The sequence below is a fragment of the Erythrolamprus reginae genome, chromosome 2, assembly GCF_031021105.1.
Source record: "Erythrolamprus reginae isolate rEryReg1 chromosome 2, rEryReg1.hap1, whole genome shotgun sequence".
Lineage (NCBI taxonomy): Eukaryota > Metazoa > Chordata > Lepidosauria > Squamata > Dipsadidae > Erythrolamprus > Erythrolamprus reginae.
In genome coordinates this window covers 43965881-43980880 of record NC_091951.1, presented here as the reverse complement: position 1 = coordinate 43980880, position 15000 = coordinate 43965881, and the positions used below count along the sequence as shown (strand labels likewise).

Here is a 15000-nt window from a genome sequence, read left to right as displayed (position 1 = left end):
AGCCTTTCATTTTGTGCTCAATAACCCAATATTATTTCTTGATTTCACATTGGATCAAAAGGTAGATGGTTTGAGTGGTGGCATTTCAAGCAATGTCATAGAAAACGGGTTTTTAAAAGGGGATTCCAACCTTAACATGTGCCATTTTGAATATTCTGCCTGATAATTATGTTTTGGAACAAAACATTGAACCCATTTAAAATTTTATTTTAATAGGACTCGGCAAACTCTACCAGCAGAAGATTTTGTTCGACGTTCAAATAAAACCACGTTTTTCAATATCACGCACATCCTTAGCCTGATCCTATGTCAATCGGTACATTATCTCCTTTCTTCTTATTTGCTTGAGTTTGAGGATTGCTTTAATCCAAGAAGTTAATAATTATTCAATCCATGAAATTTGGGTGAAATTCCTCCCCCAGCCTATGCCCTTTTTTTAGTACACATTTCACAGGATATAATTTTTTTCACAAGTATTTTTTTCCTCCTGTACGTTTATATACACTTTCCTTAACACATCTTTTTGTGTGCAATATCTTTTTTAAAAAAATTGTGAATGGCACAAAAATACTCAAAAAGGGGTGGTTTTGGGTCTGCCTACAGATTCAGAGGTGTGAATCAGGGACATTCTCGTTAAAAAAATGGAAACCTAATTAACTTCTCTGTCAATGCTGAAGACAATGCTATGACTATCATTAAGTGTTGTACCTTATGATTCTTGACAAATGTATTTTGTCTTGAGACAACCCAAGAAAGGAATCTTGGGGTTTTGGTGGACAGCTCAATGAAGATGTCAACTCAGTGCAAAGCAGCAGTAAAAAAGCAAATTCCATGCTTGGCATGATTAGGAAGGGAATAGAAAATAAGTTGGCAAGTGTTGCATTGCCTCTGTACAAATCAATGGTGAGACCACACTTGAAGTACTGTGTGCAGTTCTGGTCTCGGCGCCTTCTTGAAAAGGTGCAAAAAAGGGCAACAAGAATGATCAAGGAAATGGAGCCCCTCCCTTATGAAACCAGGTTGCAACGCCTTGGTCTCTTCAGCCTTGAAAGACGGCGTTTAAGGCAGTGTTTTTCAACCAGTGTGCCGTGGCACACTAGTGTGCCGCGAGACATGGTCAGGTGTGCCGCGAAGAAGGAAGTTCAGGTTTCAGTCTCGCAACTTTTTGCTGACTTTTTGCTGAGAGAGAGAGAGAGAGAGAGAGAGAGAGAGAGAAAGTAAGCAAGAGAGAGGGAAAGAGAGAGAGACTGAGAGTGTGAGAGAGAGAGAAAGCAAGAGAGAGAAAAAAGAGAGAGAGAAAGCAAGAGTGAGAGAGAGAGAGAGAGGAGAGGAAGGCAGAGAGAGAAATGAGAGAAAAAAGGGGAGGAAAAAAGAGAAATGAGAAAATGATTGAGACAGAGAATGAGAGGAAAGAGAGAGAAACAAAAGAGAGAGAGAAGTGACTCTTGATTTAAAGCATATGATAAAAAGCACCCAAAGAATAAGAGAGGAAATCCCCCCCAGCCCTGACCTGTTTTTGGAAAGGGTTCCAGAATGTGTACACACACACACACACACACACACAAGGGAGGGGAGGAGACAGGGATGGAAAAAGAGAGAAGAGTGTCTTAGGGTGTCATTTTGTGTCATTTTGGTTGGTGGTGTGCCCCAGGATTTTGTAAATGTAAAAAATGTGCCGTGGCTCAAAAAAAGTTGAAAATCACTGGTTTAAAGGGTGACTTGATTGAAGTGTATAAAATCATGCATGGGATAGAAAAGATGGATAGAGAAAAATTATTTTCTCCATCACACAATACTAAGATGAGGGGGCACTCCCTAAAGTTCATAGGTAAGAAAGCGAGGACAAATAAAGGGAAATATTTCTTCACCTGGAGGGTCGTTGGTTTATGGAATTCCCTTCCAGAAGAGGTTGTGACAGCTGTCAGCCTGGATAGCTTCAAGGCAGGATTAGACAGATTCATGGATCTCAAGTGTATCATAGGTGGTTATTGAAACGGATGTCCATGTGCCGCCTCTATGTTGGTTGAGGCAGGCAGGATTCCCTTGGGTCCCATTTGTTGGGGGTCAGGGGAAAGGGAGGGTTTTGCCTTCTCTTTCTGCTCAAGATCCCCATGTACAATTCGTGGGCTACTGTGTGACACAGAATGCTGGACTCGATGGGCTTTGGCTTGATTCAGCATGGATCTTCTTACGTTCTTATGTCTTTTATGTACACTGAGAGCATATGCACCAAAGACAAAGAATTTCTTTGTGTATCCAATCACGCTTGGCCAATAAAGAATTCTATTCTATTCTATTCTGAAGCAGAACCTTACACTCCTAGACCATCATCTTCTTTCCAGCTAAACAATCCAATACTAAACTGTTGGGTTAATGATATACTGGAGCACCCTGTGGTAATCCAGAGCTTCATTGTTTTAGTTATGAATGCTGCCTTCCATAAATCAAGTATCCTAGAAGTCATTATCCCAAGGCCACCTCTTCAGAATGACAGAACAACAAAGTAGCCTTCGAATTTAATCAATTCCAATTTTACAAGAGAACACACAAGCATCGAAACCTGAAGCCCTTTGAGGAGGCAGCGGGAGAGAAGAGAGAGTGAGTGAGTGAGTGAGATGCAATTATCTGGAGCAGGAACAATGGCACTCTTCCCGTCTCTCAAATTTGCAAGATGCAGCCGAGAGAGAGGTCATTGCCACCCAGATAGATATTGGAAGATACCACTTGTGCTAGCTGTGCTGAACGAAGGCAGTGTATCTTCTGCGTGTATTATAGATTGAGCCAATTTTATTTTGAATGGGCTTCTTCAAGAGCAAGAGTATTACGGTCCGTTAGTTTCTTCTCGAAAAGACTTTCCTAGCTCAGGTTCATCAGTTCTTCACTACAACGAAGCACTTCAGCACTGCAAGCCTCTCAGACTCAATATAGGACAGCAAGTGGAACTATCTACTCCTCCGACCATCCGCTCTATATGTAGAAACATAGAAACATAGAAGACTGACGGCAGAAAAAGACCTCATGGTCCATCTTGTCTGCCCTTATACTACTTCCTGTATTTTATCTTACAATGGATATATGTTTATTCCAGGTATGTTTAAATTCAGTTACTGTGGATTTACCAACCACGTCTGCTGGAAGTTTGTTCCAAGGATCTACTACTCTTTCAGTAAAATAATATTTTCTCATGTTGCCTTTGATCATTCCCCCAACTAACTTCAGATTGTGCCCCCTTGTTCTTGTGTTCACTTTCCTATTAAAAACACTTCCCTCCTGAACCTTATTTAACCCTTTAACATATTTAAATGTTTCGATCATGTCCCCCCTTTTCCTTCTGTCCTCCAGACTATACAGATTGAGTTCATGAAGTCTTTCCTGATACGCTTTATGCTTAAGACCTTCCACCATTCTTGTAGGGTACAATATGCTTGTGTACCAAAGCTACAATGGCATGCACATGTTTTGACCACCCCCCCCTTGGCCCTATGCTTCAATGAACCCCCCAGATCAGTGGTTCCCAACCTTCCTAATGCGTCAACCCTTTAATACAGTTCCTCATGTTGTGGTGACCCCCAGCCATAAAATGATAAAATTATTAGGAAACTCAGAGGTGGATTCTAACTTAGTTTGCTGCTGGTTCACTTCCTCATGCGCTGTGTGACCACGCCTTATAGGGGCACGCATGAATATGTGTAGTGCCAATTTTTTTTTGGAAAGGCGAAAACAAGATGGTGACACATACACAGTGCTGGGAATTCATTTTCTGTGCATGCTCAGAGGTTTCCATGGTACAGATGTTTTTTTTTCCAGTAGTCTATTTTTTTCCTGGCTTACCTCTTCAAAATCTTGATGTGTCTTATACTCCAGAATGCAGTATCAAGTATTTGGAAACTTCAGATCGTGGACAATGCGGCTGCGAGAGCTACCGTGTTTCCCCGAAAATAAGACACTGTCTTATATTAATTTTTGCTCCAAAAGTTGTGCTACGTCTTATTTTTGGGGGGTGCCTTATATTTCTCAAATAAGACAAATTCACAGGCAGAAAAGCTGACACCCCCAAAGAAAGTGTACCGTACGGTACACTGATTACGGTACAGTACCTGTCAGTATGGCACCCACACACACAACGGTACTTATATGGTACAACAGTATACTCCCGCTATTGCAGCTTCCGGCCACCAGAGGAACTACAGTCTACGCACTGTAGTGGAGACTGTAATGGCGGTGAGACAGCAGCAGACTGTCTGGTGTACTGGACAGTACAAAGGGATGGAAGGGGCCAGCAGGGGACGCCACATTATTACGGTACTGCTATGAACAGCTTTGAATGGTACCGTATGTTTTTCCACCGTACCGTATGTAAACTTGACTACGCCTTATTTTTGGGGGGTGCCTTATATTAGCAAATTCTGCAAAACCTCTGACATGCCTTATTTGGGGTACGTCTTATTTTCGGGGAAACAGGGTATCATGGACATTCCCAGATCTGTCCATGTTTCATCATCACTCCGCGGCCTGCACTGGCTGCCGATCAGTTTCCGGTCACAATTCAAAGTGTTGGCTATGACCTATAAAGCCCTTCATGGCATCGGACCAGAATACCTCCGGGACCGCCTGCTGCCGTACGAATCCCAGTGACCGATTAGGTCCCACAGAGTTGGCCTTCTCCAAGTCCCGTCGATGAAACAATGCTGTCTGGCGGGACCCAGGGGGAAGAGCCTTCTCTGTGGCGGCCCCGGCCCTCTGGAATCACCTCCCCCCGGAGATTAGGACTGCCCCCACCCTCCTTGCCTTTCGCAAACTTTTGAAAACTCATCTATGTCGCCAGGCATGGAGGAATTGATATATCCTTAGCTGCCTTTGATTTTATGGATGGTGTGTTTGGGCTGCATGACTGTTTTTAATAGGGTTTTTTAAAAGACTGTTTTAACATTGGATTTGTATATGATGTTTTATTGTTGTGAGCCGCTCCGAGTCCTCGGAGAGGGGCGGCATACAAATCTAATAAATTATTATTATTAATTATTATTAATTATCTTATAGTCTGAAAAATGCAGCATTTCCTGTGCCACTGGCTGCCACACAACCTCAAAGTATACTGCTCAAAAAAATAAAGGGAACCCTCAAATAACACACCCTAGGTCTGAATGAATGAAATATTCTCATTGAATACTTTGTTCTGTACAAAGTTGAATGTGCACAACAGCATGTGAAATTAATTGTCAATCAGTGTTGCTTCCTAAGTGGACAGTTTGATTTCACAGAAAGTTTTATTTACTTGGGAGTTATATTGTATTGTTTAAGTGTTCCCTTTATTTTTTTGAGCAGTGTATAATACAACTAGCCCCATGCCCAGCAACTGACAAATTCTTCATCCTTTTTTTCTGCATGAATATTGAATGGGGCTACGGGCAATACTATTGTTTCATCAATCCAATCATTTTATTCTAAAACATTTCAGGCTTATCAAAGTTTGGATAGAGGAGGTTAATTGTCGGTCAGGGATGGATTGTGGGGTCCTTGCTATTCTCGGAGCTTGGCGGGTTGCTGCAGACTTTTCATTATCAAAAGGGTAATGAAAGGGCAAGATGGCAATATTCTAGTATTCGAGAGGCTACCACAAGGAGGTGGGGGATCAATTTATTCTCCAAAGCCCCAGAAAGCAGGACAATGGATGGAAGATAATCAAGGAGAGAAGCAACTTGGAATGAAGGAGAAATTTCCTAACAGCCAGGACCATTAACCAGTGGAACAGCTTGCCTTTAGAAATAGTGAATACTTTCATCAATGGGGATTTTTAAGAAGAGACTGGACAGCTACTTGTCTGACTTGGTATAGGGCAGTGTTTCCCAACCTTGGCAACTTGAAGATATTTGGACTTCAACTCCCAGAATTCATAAATGACACGCAAATAGTGAGTATGCCTTCAGATTTACAGAAAGATGCTCGGTTTTTCTTTGTACTACCTATAGATTATGTTAGCTTCCACTTAATTAGGGTAAGTTTGTCACAAAAGTGACTGCCTGCAATGGATCCCAGATTGGGGCTGAAAGTCGAAAATAGAAAGCAGTGGGCTCCGTCCCATCTCTGGGTTCGACCAGGTTGCCCTAATATAGGGGGTAGGCAATGTTGGCTCTTCTATGACTTGTGGACTTCAACTCCCAGAATTCCTGAGCTAGCACAATTGGCGCAGGAATTCTGGGAGTTGAAGTCCACAAGTCATAGAAGAGCCAACTTTGCCTAGCCCTGCCCGAATAGACCAGTTTCACCGGAAAAACACTTATCATATTTTTCGGAGTATAAGACACATCACCCCCTGTAAAAGAGGGTGGAAATGTTGGTGCGCCTTATACACTGAATACAGCCACTTTTGGCCTCCCGAAACGCCACCCCCATGTCCCTTTCTGAGAAAAATGGACTCGGTTTTTTGCAAAAATGGGGTATGCAAACAAATTGGAAAGCCTGCAGAGTGCTCCTGGGTGCTGGGGAGTGGCAAAAATATCTCTGTTTTTGCGAAAAACGAGGCACCCAGAGGGTTTTGGAGGCTTGCAGAGTGCTCCTAGGAGCTGGGGAGGACAAAAACTTTTTTTTTCTTACTTACCTCTTTGAAACCTTGGAGGGTCTTATATACCAGTGCATTTTATAGTCCCAAAAATACGGTACTTACCTAGGGATTTTAGGCAATTCTCAATATACAACCACCCATTTAGGGATCGTTAGAAATTACAACGCACTGAAAAAAATGACTTATGACTGTTTTTCACACTTACAATCGCTTGAGCGTCCCTGTGGTTATGTCAAGGGTAGCCAAACTTGGTTCTTCTATGACTTGTGGACTTCAACTCCCAGAATTCCTGAGCCAGTCATGCTAGCTCAGGAATTCTGGGAGTTGAAGTCCACATGTCATAGAAGAGCCAACTTTGCCTACCCCTGGGTTAGGTGATCAAAATTCGGATGATTGGCAACTAATTCATACTTATGGTGATTGCTTGTATCCCAGAGTCACGCGATCCCCTTTTTGTGGATCTTCCAACAAGAAGGCAGTATTCACTTAACAACCATGTTACTGATTTAACAACTTACAGAGGCATGCTTAGTCACTGTGGGAAGAAAGGTGTTAAAATGGGGCAAAGCTCACTTAATGACTGTCTCGCTTGGGAAGAGATAAATTTGGGGGCTCAACTGTGGTCCTAAGTTGAGAACTTCGTGTGACTGAAAGAGAACATTTGAGAATGAGGCCCCCAAAAATTTTGGCACGTGGCTGTAGAATGGAGGATCCAGGTCTATGTGGCATAAGAGGATCTGCAGCAGTTTCAAATCATATCTTTGCACAATTCTTTTCTGTGGAGGGACAGGAATTGCGGCATTGGGGTGGGGGGAGAAGGACTGTGATTTGACTAATGCTGGTGAGATGCTACAAATGTAGACAGTGTCAAGAGAGGCTTCATGATGATGGGCAGGTATAGAACAAAGCCTAGCCTCTACTGGTGTTACAGATGTTTTTTTTCTGAAATCCATTTTCCAAGCCTCTATTAGCAAAAGGGGGCGAGTGGCTAAGCTGCCCTCGAAAGAGGCATGAACAAGCCATCTTCGTAACACCCATCCTGACCTGCCAGTTAGAACATCCCCTTTCAAAATGAAATACATTTATTACGGATATGTGTATTTTTCCCTCCCTACTCCTTTAGGAGCACAATGGCTGCAACAGCTCTTGGCCAAAATACATAGGGTTGGATTGTAAGAATGGAACGGAAAGATTATTCGAAACGGATCGCTTAATTCTTTTGCTGACTTTGTGAAGGAGGCCGGAAAGAAAGAGAAGAGAAGAGAAGCCCTATGCCTAAGAAAAGATAGCTTAAATCATCTTCAGGGAATACTTTCTTTTTAGCTGAAAAAAGATGCAGCTTAAAACAAATTAAATCCTGAAACGAGGCTCGCAATCTCAAGGACTACCTGGAAGAAGTTAATAATGAAGGAAGGAAGGAAGGAAGGAAGGAAGGAAGGAAGGAAGGAAGGAAGGAAGGAAGGCTAGGTTAAAGAAAAAAGCCCACGCCGGCTGAAAATATAAATGGGTAAGAGCAGTCATTTGTGTGCCCTTATTCATGGGGCTTGGGGGACAGAATTTGAATTTGACAGGTATGATCCAAGGTCTACGGGCTACAAGAATGGTGGAAAGTCTTAAGCATAAAACCTATCAGGAAAGACTTCATGAACTCAATCTGTAGAGTCTGGAGGACAGAAGGAAAAGGGGGGACATGATCGAAACATTTAAATATGTTAAAGGGTCCAGGAGGGAAGTGTTTTTAATAGGAAAGTGAACACAAGAACAAGGGGACACAATCTGAAGTTAGTTGGGGGAAAGATCAAAAGCAACGTGAGAAAATATTATTTGACTGAAAGAGTAGTAGATCCTTGGAACAAACTTCCAGCAGACGTGGTAGATAAATCCACAGTAACTGAATTTAAACATGCCTGGGATAACCTAAATTAAAATACAGAAAATAGTATAAGGGCAGACTAGATGGACCATGAGGTCTTTTTGTGCCGTCGGTCTTCTATGTTTCTACTTATGGTATGCAACTCTTTGCAAAAAAACCCACCAAATAATGGATGGATGTAAAAGTCCACAGGTGTCTGAGGATCGTATGAGCTAAGTATATCCGGCTACAGGCCTTGATTGCCTATGGTTTTCCTACACATGGATTTGTAAGAAACCCGTAACCCTATGACCAACGAGCCAGCAAGCCTGGATTGACCGTATCAGCCTTGACTGGTAAAATGGCTCCTTGAGTATCTTAGGAAGATGCACTTTTTCCCCCCTGGATCGTTTCTTTTAATTCTAGGATGCCCGGAACTGAACCGGAGGCCTCCAACATATGCAAAAAGCAGGGTTCCTTCCATTTCACAGATCTCGAGCACTTACAAGGAACTGTTAGGGAGCTCATCTGGGAAACTGCAAAGGGAAGAGGAGTCAGCCTGCTCCTGTATACTGCCGCTCCCTGTTACCAGCTGCCAGCTGCCAAAGTCGGTGGAGATGGAGGATCCAGGAAGAGAAAGGTCAGTGGATCTGAAGCAGAAGAGAAGAGGAGATGGTGCAAATCAGTGGCTTCGTTCAGGTCTTCAGTGGCTTTCCTTTTTTTTAGCACTTTAAAAGTCAGGCGGCAATGCAAATCGTCAGCAGGGGCGTTTAAAAAGAAAGAAAGAAAGATACGGAGGACCACAGAGCCCGTATGAAGCTTCCCGCTAAAGACATGCCAAAGAAAAGTGCTCTAGGTCAAAGCAGGTGAATTGAGCCAAACCAGGCAGTGGTTATTTCGGAGCGGCCAGGTCCAGTAGCCATCATGCTTAAGAGCCCAAGAAACGGATGCTGTGTCCCTAGAAGTGCGTACTCACGCCGTGTCAGAGTGCTGCCCCCCACCCCACCCCAAAAAATCACTCAAACTAAGCTTTCTGGCCCTTTGCAGCCAGAGGAGAGCTCCCAGCCTGTAGCAACATTCCCAATTTTTCTGGGAAACAACAGCCCTTCCCAGCCAGGACTTGAGATTGCAAAAGCAGGCATCGGAGTAGGTGGAAGGCAAAAAATAATTTAAAAAAAATAGAATGCAAGGTAAGGTGGTGATTTGGTGGCAGCAACGTGGAGAACTCTTTGGAGTTTGTGGGTTTTCATCTTCTTCTTCCAACAAGATACTTTTCAAATCTTATCATCTACGCTCTTCCTGTTGTTCCAGAAGGGAGAGTTGATTGGTATACTTTGTTAGTATTAAATCATAATACAAGCCAGGCATATTTGGATGAAGTAAAGCCAAAAGAAACACACACAGCAGCATCGATTCTGCAATAGCAAGCTTGCAAGGAGAGTATTTTTTTTTTTAAAAAAAAACAACCTTCAGAATATTTATTTCAATTGGAGCCCACAAACCTGATTTATAGGAATATTTGATGCTTTACCTGAAGGGTCACTTGTACATACAAAGAACAATCCAGATTAATAATTTGAAAAGGCAACTATAGTACAGATAAACTATTGGCCTTCAGGTTTTAGCAGGTGCTGCCTCCACACATCTATCTCCCCATGCTATCCTACAATATCGACAACAGAAGCAGAAAAACAATGTGCTTTCAAACTTTTTTGTTCTGTCGGGCTCTCTGGTAGACTCCTCCCCAAAATTCACAGGTACAAATTTCAGTCACACACACGTTTGAAAATTCAAAACAATGTTCTTTATAATGAAAATTCACTTAAACTAAGCCCTCTTTTGGTATAGCAAAGAGCACTCCTCTCCAACCAAACTGGTAATTTGTACAAGTCCCTTATCCGTTCTGTGATACTTAGCTTGCAGCTGTGAGGCAATTCACAGTCCTTCTTCTTTCACAAAGTGAAACACACTTTGCTCTGATTTAGTTTCAAAGCGGGGGAAAATCAGCACACAAAAAGTCAAAGTCAGTAAAGCAGTCACGAAACACAATGATCAGATAATCCTCCACAATGGCCAAACCCACAGGCTGCTATTTATAGCAGCCTCACTAATTACCACAGCCCCACCCAACCACAGGTGGCCTCATTTTCTTTGATAATAATCTCTCAGTTGTTGTTGCCTATGCATCGCTCTCCGCATGCGTGGCTGTATCATTAACTCTTGTTCTGAATCCAAGGAGGAGCTAGATAATTGATCTCCTTCTGAGCTGTCTGCCCCACTCTCCTCCTCCCTGTCACTCATGTCTTCTTGGTCAGAGGAGCCTTCATCAGCAGATTCCACCGGGGGCAAAACAGGTCTGTGGCATGTGGATGTCTCCCCCACATCCACACTCCTTGGGGCAGGAGCTGGGCCAGAGATAATGGCCCAGCTCCTGGATATATGTTTTTATTGAGATAATGGATATATGTTTTTATTGAGTCCAAACCAACCGCCTGGATAATCTGGTCAGGATCATTCCCTGATCTAAGAGGCAACTGAGCCCAAAATTTATGCTGCTAAGTGAGACATTTGTTAAGTGAGTTTTACAATTCTCTTGCCACGGTTGTTAAGTGAATCATTGCAGTGATTAAGTTAGTAACCTGGTTGTTAAGCGAATCTGGCTTCCCCATTGACTTTGCTTGTTAGAGGTTCACAAAAGACACATACGAACCAGTTTGTCAAGCATCCAAATTTTTAATCATGTGGCCACGGGGATGCTGCAAAGGTCATAAAAGTGTGAAAAACAAGCCTAGGTCACGTTTTTCCCCTCAGGGCCACTGTAATTTTGAAAGACCACTAACTGAACGGCTGTTAAGTTGCAGACTACATGAATTATCTTTGTATTTATTTCTCTTGGATTTTTCAAGGTTATAACTTACAAATGAGCATAAAAAGCTTTTCAATTTTTACCCCAATAGATTGAACATTGAAACATAGAAACACAGAAGACTGACGGCAGAAAAAGACCTCATGGTCCATCTAGTCTGCCCTTATATTATTTCCTGTATTTTATCTTAGGATGGATATGTGTTTATCCCAGGCATGTTTAAATTCAGTTACTGTGGATTTACCAACCACGTCTGCTGGAAGTTTGTCCCAAGCATCTACTACTCTTTCAGTGAAATAATATTTTCTCATGTTGCTTCTGATCTTTCCCCCACCTAACCTCAGATTGTGCCCCCTTGTTCTTGAGTTCACTTTCCTATTGAAAACACTTCCCTCCTGGGACTGAGATAAGAGAAATGGAGGTTGGGGCGGGAGGGAGGATTAGTTAGGAAGGCTGCAGTGGAACCAGTGGAACAGCCTGCCTCCAGAAGTTGTGAATGCTCCAACACTGGAAGTTTTTAAGAAGATATTGGATAACCATCTGTCTGAAGTGGTGGAGGGTTTTCTGCCTAGGCAGGGGCTTGAACTAAGAAGAGGCTTGAACTAAGAAGACCTCCAAGGTCCCTTCCAACATTGTTTATTATTATTATTATTATTATTATTATTATTATTATTATTATTATTATTATTATTATCAAACTTTCCCCAAGATCTGGGGCTTCCCCTTGTTTTACATTCTGACAGAACTCACAACAGATAGCTTTGCAACCAACCAATCCAATTAAGAACCATAATTTGTAAATTCAAAGGAAAACCAGTGGAATGCAAGAAGCGGAAAACAAAGATATTGCTGGTTTCTTGATCAGCAGATCAAAAGAGAGAGAAATGCCAAAACTCTGGCACGTGCAACATTTATTTATTTATTTATTAGATTTGTATGCCGCCCCTCTCCAAAGACTCAAAGGCTAACAACAATAAAAAAGACAATGTAAACAAATCTAATATTAAAAATAATATAAAAAATCTAATATTAAAAATAATCTAAAAACCCCCAATTTAAAGAACCAATCATACATACAAGCATACCATGTATAAATTCTAAATGAATTTATATATGGTATGAATGAAAGGCCCTTGCCAAAATAGATTCAACTGCAAGATTTCACTACTGTCATAGCTTGCTGTATTTCGAGCCAGCTGTGCTACTCAGACTACGGAACCTAAAAATCTGAGTAAGTGCCCTGGGATGTTCTATTTTAAGGAAAAAGGAAAATTACAACAAGTTTCTAGTTCACCTCTCTAGTTTTTAGAGAAGAATGGAAGAAATAACATTGAGAAAAGGAGAAATTGAGAAGATTGTCCATGAGATAAGCTTGATGTGCCCAATTCATCTTCCTAGAATTAGATTGTCTCATTGTTTTCTTGGCCATGTACAAATTACTGGAAGGGCTCAGCTTGAGGGCATAAGAAATCAGGATTCTTGTTTGCAGAATAATTGTTCAAATACTTCTGGGAAGCCACATATACCATGCGTGAGCAACAGCATCTTCCATTTATTGCACCACAACAATGGGCACTAAGAAATATTAAGTATTCTTAATGACTAGCAGCCACTGATTATACACAGTACATTTTGTCTAACTTCCCTTTTCAAGCTATCCACGTTGACTCAAACTATTAACAATGGGGAGCAGCAAATCCCTAGTAATAGGATTGAGAGGGATATGTCAGAGTGGAACTGAAATAAAAGTTGATGAAAAGGAAACCACAAATCCTGTGAAAATGGGAGAACATGGTAAAGCTGCAGAAATAGAGGATATAATTGGTGGAAATGTTTAAATATGGATGTGGTTTGCGTATGGAGTGCCTGTAAGACTTTCTCTCTCTGTGTGTATATGTGTGTGTGTGTGAGTGAGAGAGAGAGAGAAAGAGAGAGAGAAGAGATATGACATAATTCATAATTGCAAAAATTATTGGAACATTACAAGTAGTCCTTATTTAGTGACCACAACTCTATTGCTAAGCAGGGAGGGGGATTAAGGAAAGCACAGGAGAGAATGCTTACAGAAATCACTTTCCCTTTCCTTCATGGCACCGGACCAGATTATCTCCGGGACCGCCTTCTGCCGCACGAATCCCAGCGACCAGTTAGGTCCCACAGAGTGGGCCTTCTCCGGGTCCCGTCAACTAAACAATGCCGCCTGGCGGGACCCAGGGGGAGAGCCTTCTCTGAGGCGGCCCCGGCCCCTTGGAACCAACTCCCCCCAGAGATTAGAATTGCCCCCACCCTCCTTGCCTTTCGTAAACTTCTTAAAACCCACCTCTGCCGTCAGGCATGGGGGAACTGAGATATTCTTTCTCCCTAGGCCATTACAAGTTATACATGGTATGTTTGTGTGTATGTTTGGCTTTGCTATAAGGGTTTTTAGTTGTTTTATTAATTGGATTGTTACATGCTGTTTTTATCATTGTTGTTAGCCGCCCCGAGGCTGCGGAGAGAGGCAGCATACAAATCCAATAAATAAATAAATAAATGAATGAATGAATGAATAAATAAATAAACAAACAAATTTAGATTTTTTTTAAAAAAAATAAGCGTTTGGATACCAGAGGGAACTGAAGATTAAACTAAACTAAAGGAAAAGACCACATAAATTCAACCTACCATTATAAAGTGAAGCAAACTATTTTAATCTTGGGCCCACTAAAGAATACTTTTAAACAATGAACTGGGAAATGAATTTAAATAGGGTCTGTGCATATTGATAGGCTATGTCTAAAAGATTTTATGGAAGAGGAACAACTTGTACCATACAATGATTTGGCTGATTTGAAAGTGAATTTAAAAATGGCAGGCCACAAAAGTGGAATATAGAAAAAGGTGATAAATTGGATATACAAATGAAAGCACAGGTCTTACTAATGAAAAAGGATATAGTGTACAAATAACAAACCAAAAGAGTGACTTGGATAAATTATATATGGATAACTTCCCTATATAGCACCGGACCAGATTATCTCAGGGACCGCCTTCTGCTGCATGAATCCCAGCGACCAGTTAGGTCCCACAGGGTGGGTCTTCTCCGGGTCCCGTCAACTAAACAATGTCGCTTGGCGGGACCCAGGGGAAGAGCCTTCTCTGTGGCGGCCCCGACCCTCTGGAACCAACTCCCCCCCAGAGATTAGAATTGCCCCCATCGTCCTTACCTTTCGTAAACTGCTTAAAACCCACCTCTGCCGCCAGGCATGGGGGAACTGAGATACTCTTTCCCCCTAGGCCTTTAGAATTTTATGCATGGTATGTCTGTATGTATGTTTAGTTTTTATAACAATGGGTTTTTAACTGTTTTTTAGTATTGGATTATTATTATATGCTGTTTTATTATTGCTGTTAGTCGCCCCGAGTCTCCGGAGAGGGGCGGCATACAAATCAAATCAAATCAAATCAAATCAAATCAAATCAAATCAATAAATTTACAAAAGAGGCTTGTTTAAATTTTGAAGGAAAAAAAATGAAAAGGAATCACTTTTCTATAACAATATTTGAAGGAATCAACGATTATGATTGCTAGAAGTAAAAGAAGAAATATAGTGTTTGATCAAGGTTAAAATATGTATCTTATCTCTGGCAACTCTTAACAGATTTTTACTGACACCAGGACTGAAATGATATTGCTTTATGCATTTGTTTATAGATAAGAAGAGATGGTATTTAAGGAAA

The 15000-nt window shown here is 41.6% G+C and overlaps 1 protein-coding gene across 3 annotated transcripts in view; it reads right to left on the bottom strand.

Annotated features, from left to right (window-relative positions):
* The window catches only part of MTMR14 (myotubularin related protein 14), a 148129-nt gene that overhangs the window by 14048 nt on the left and 119081 nt on the right, over positions 1-15000 (bottom strand). For 2 of the 3 annotated variants that reach the window (XR_011557915.1, XM_070738006.1), the window contains one exon: positions 8921-9064. The exons of the other annotated variant lie outside the window; for it this stretch is intronic. Coding sequence is in view for 1 of the 2 variants with exons in the window: in XM_070738006.1 (XP_070594107.1) it covers positions 8921-9064 (144 nt within the window). In the remaining variant the exon portion in view is untranslated. The remainder of the gene's footprint in view (positions 1-8920; positions 9065-15000) is intronic. 3 annotated transcript variants of the gene reach the window in all.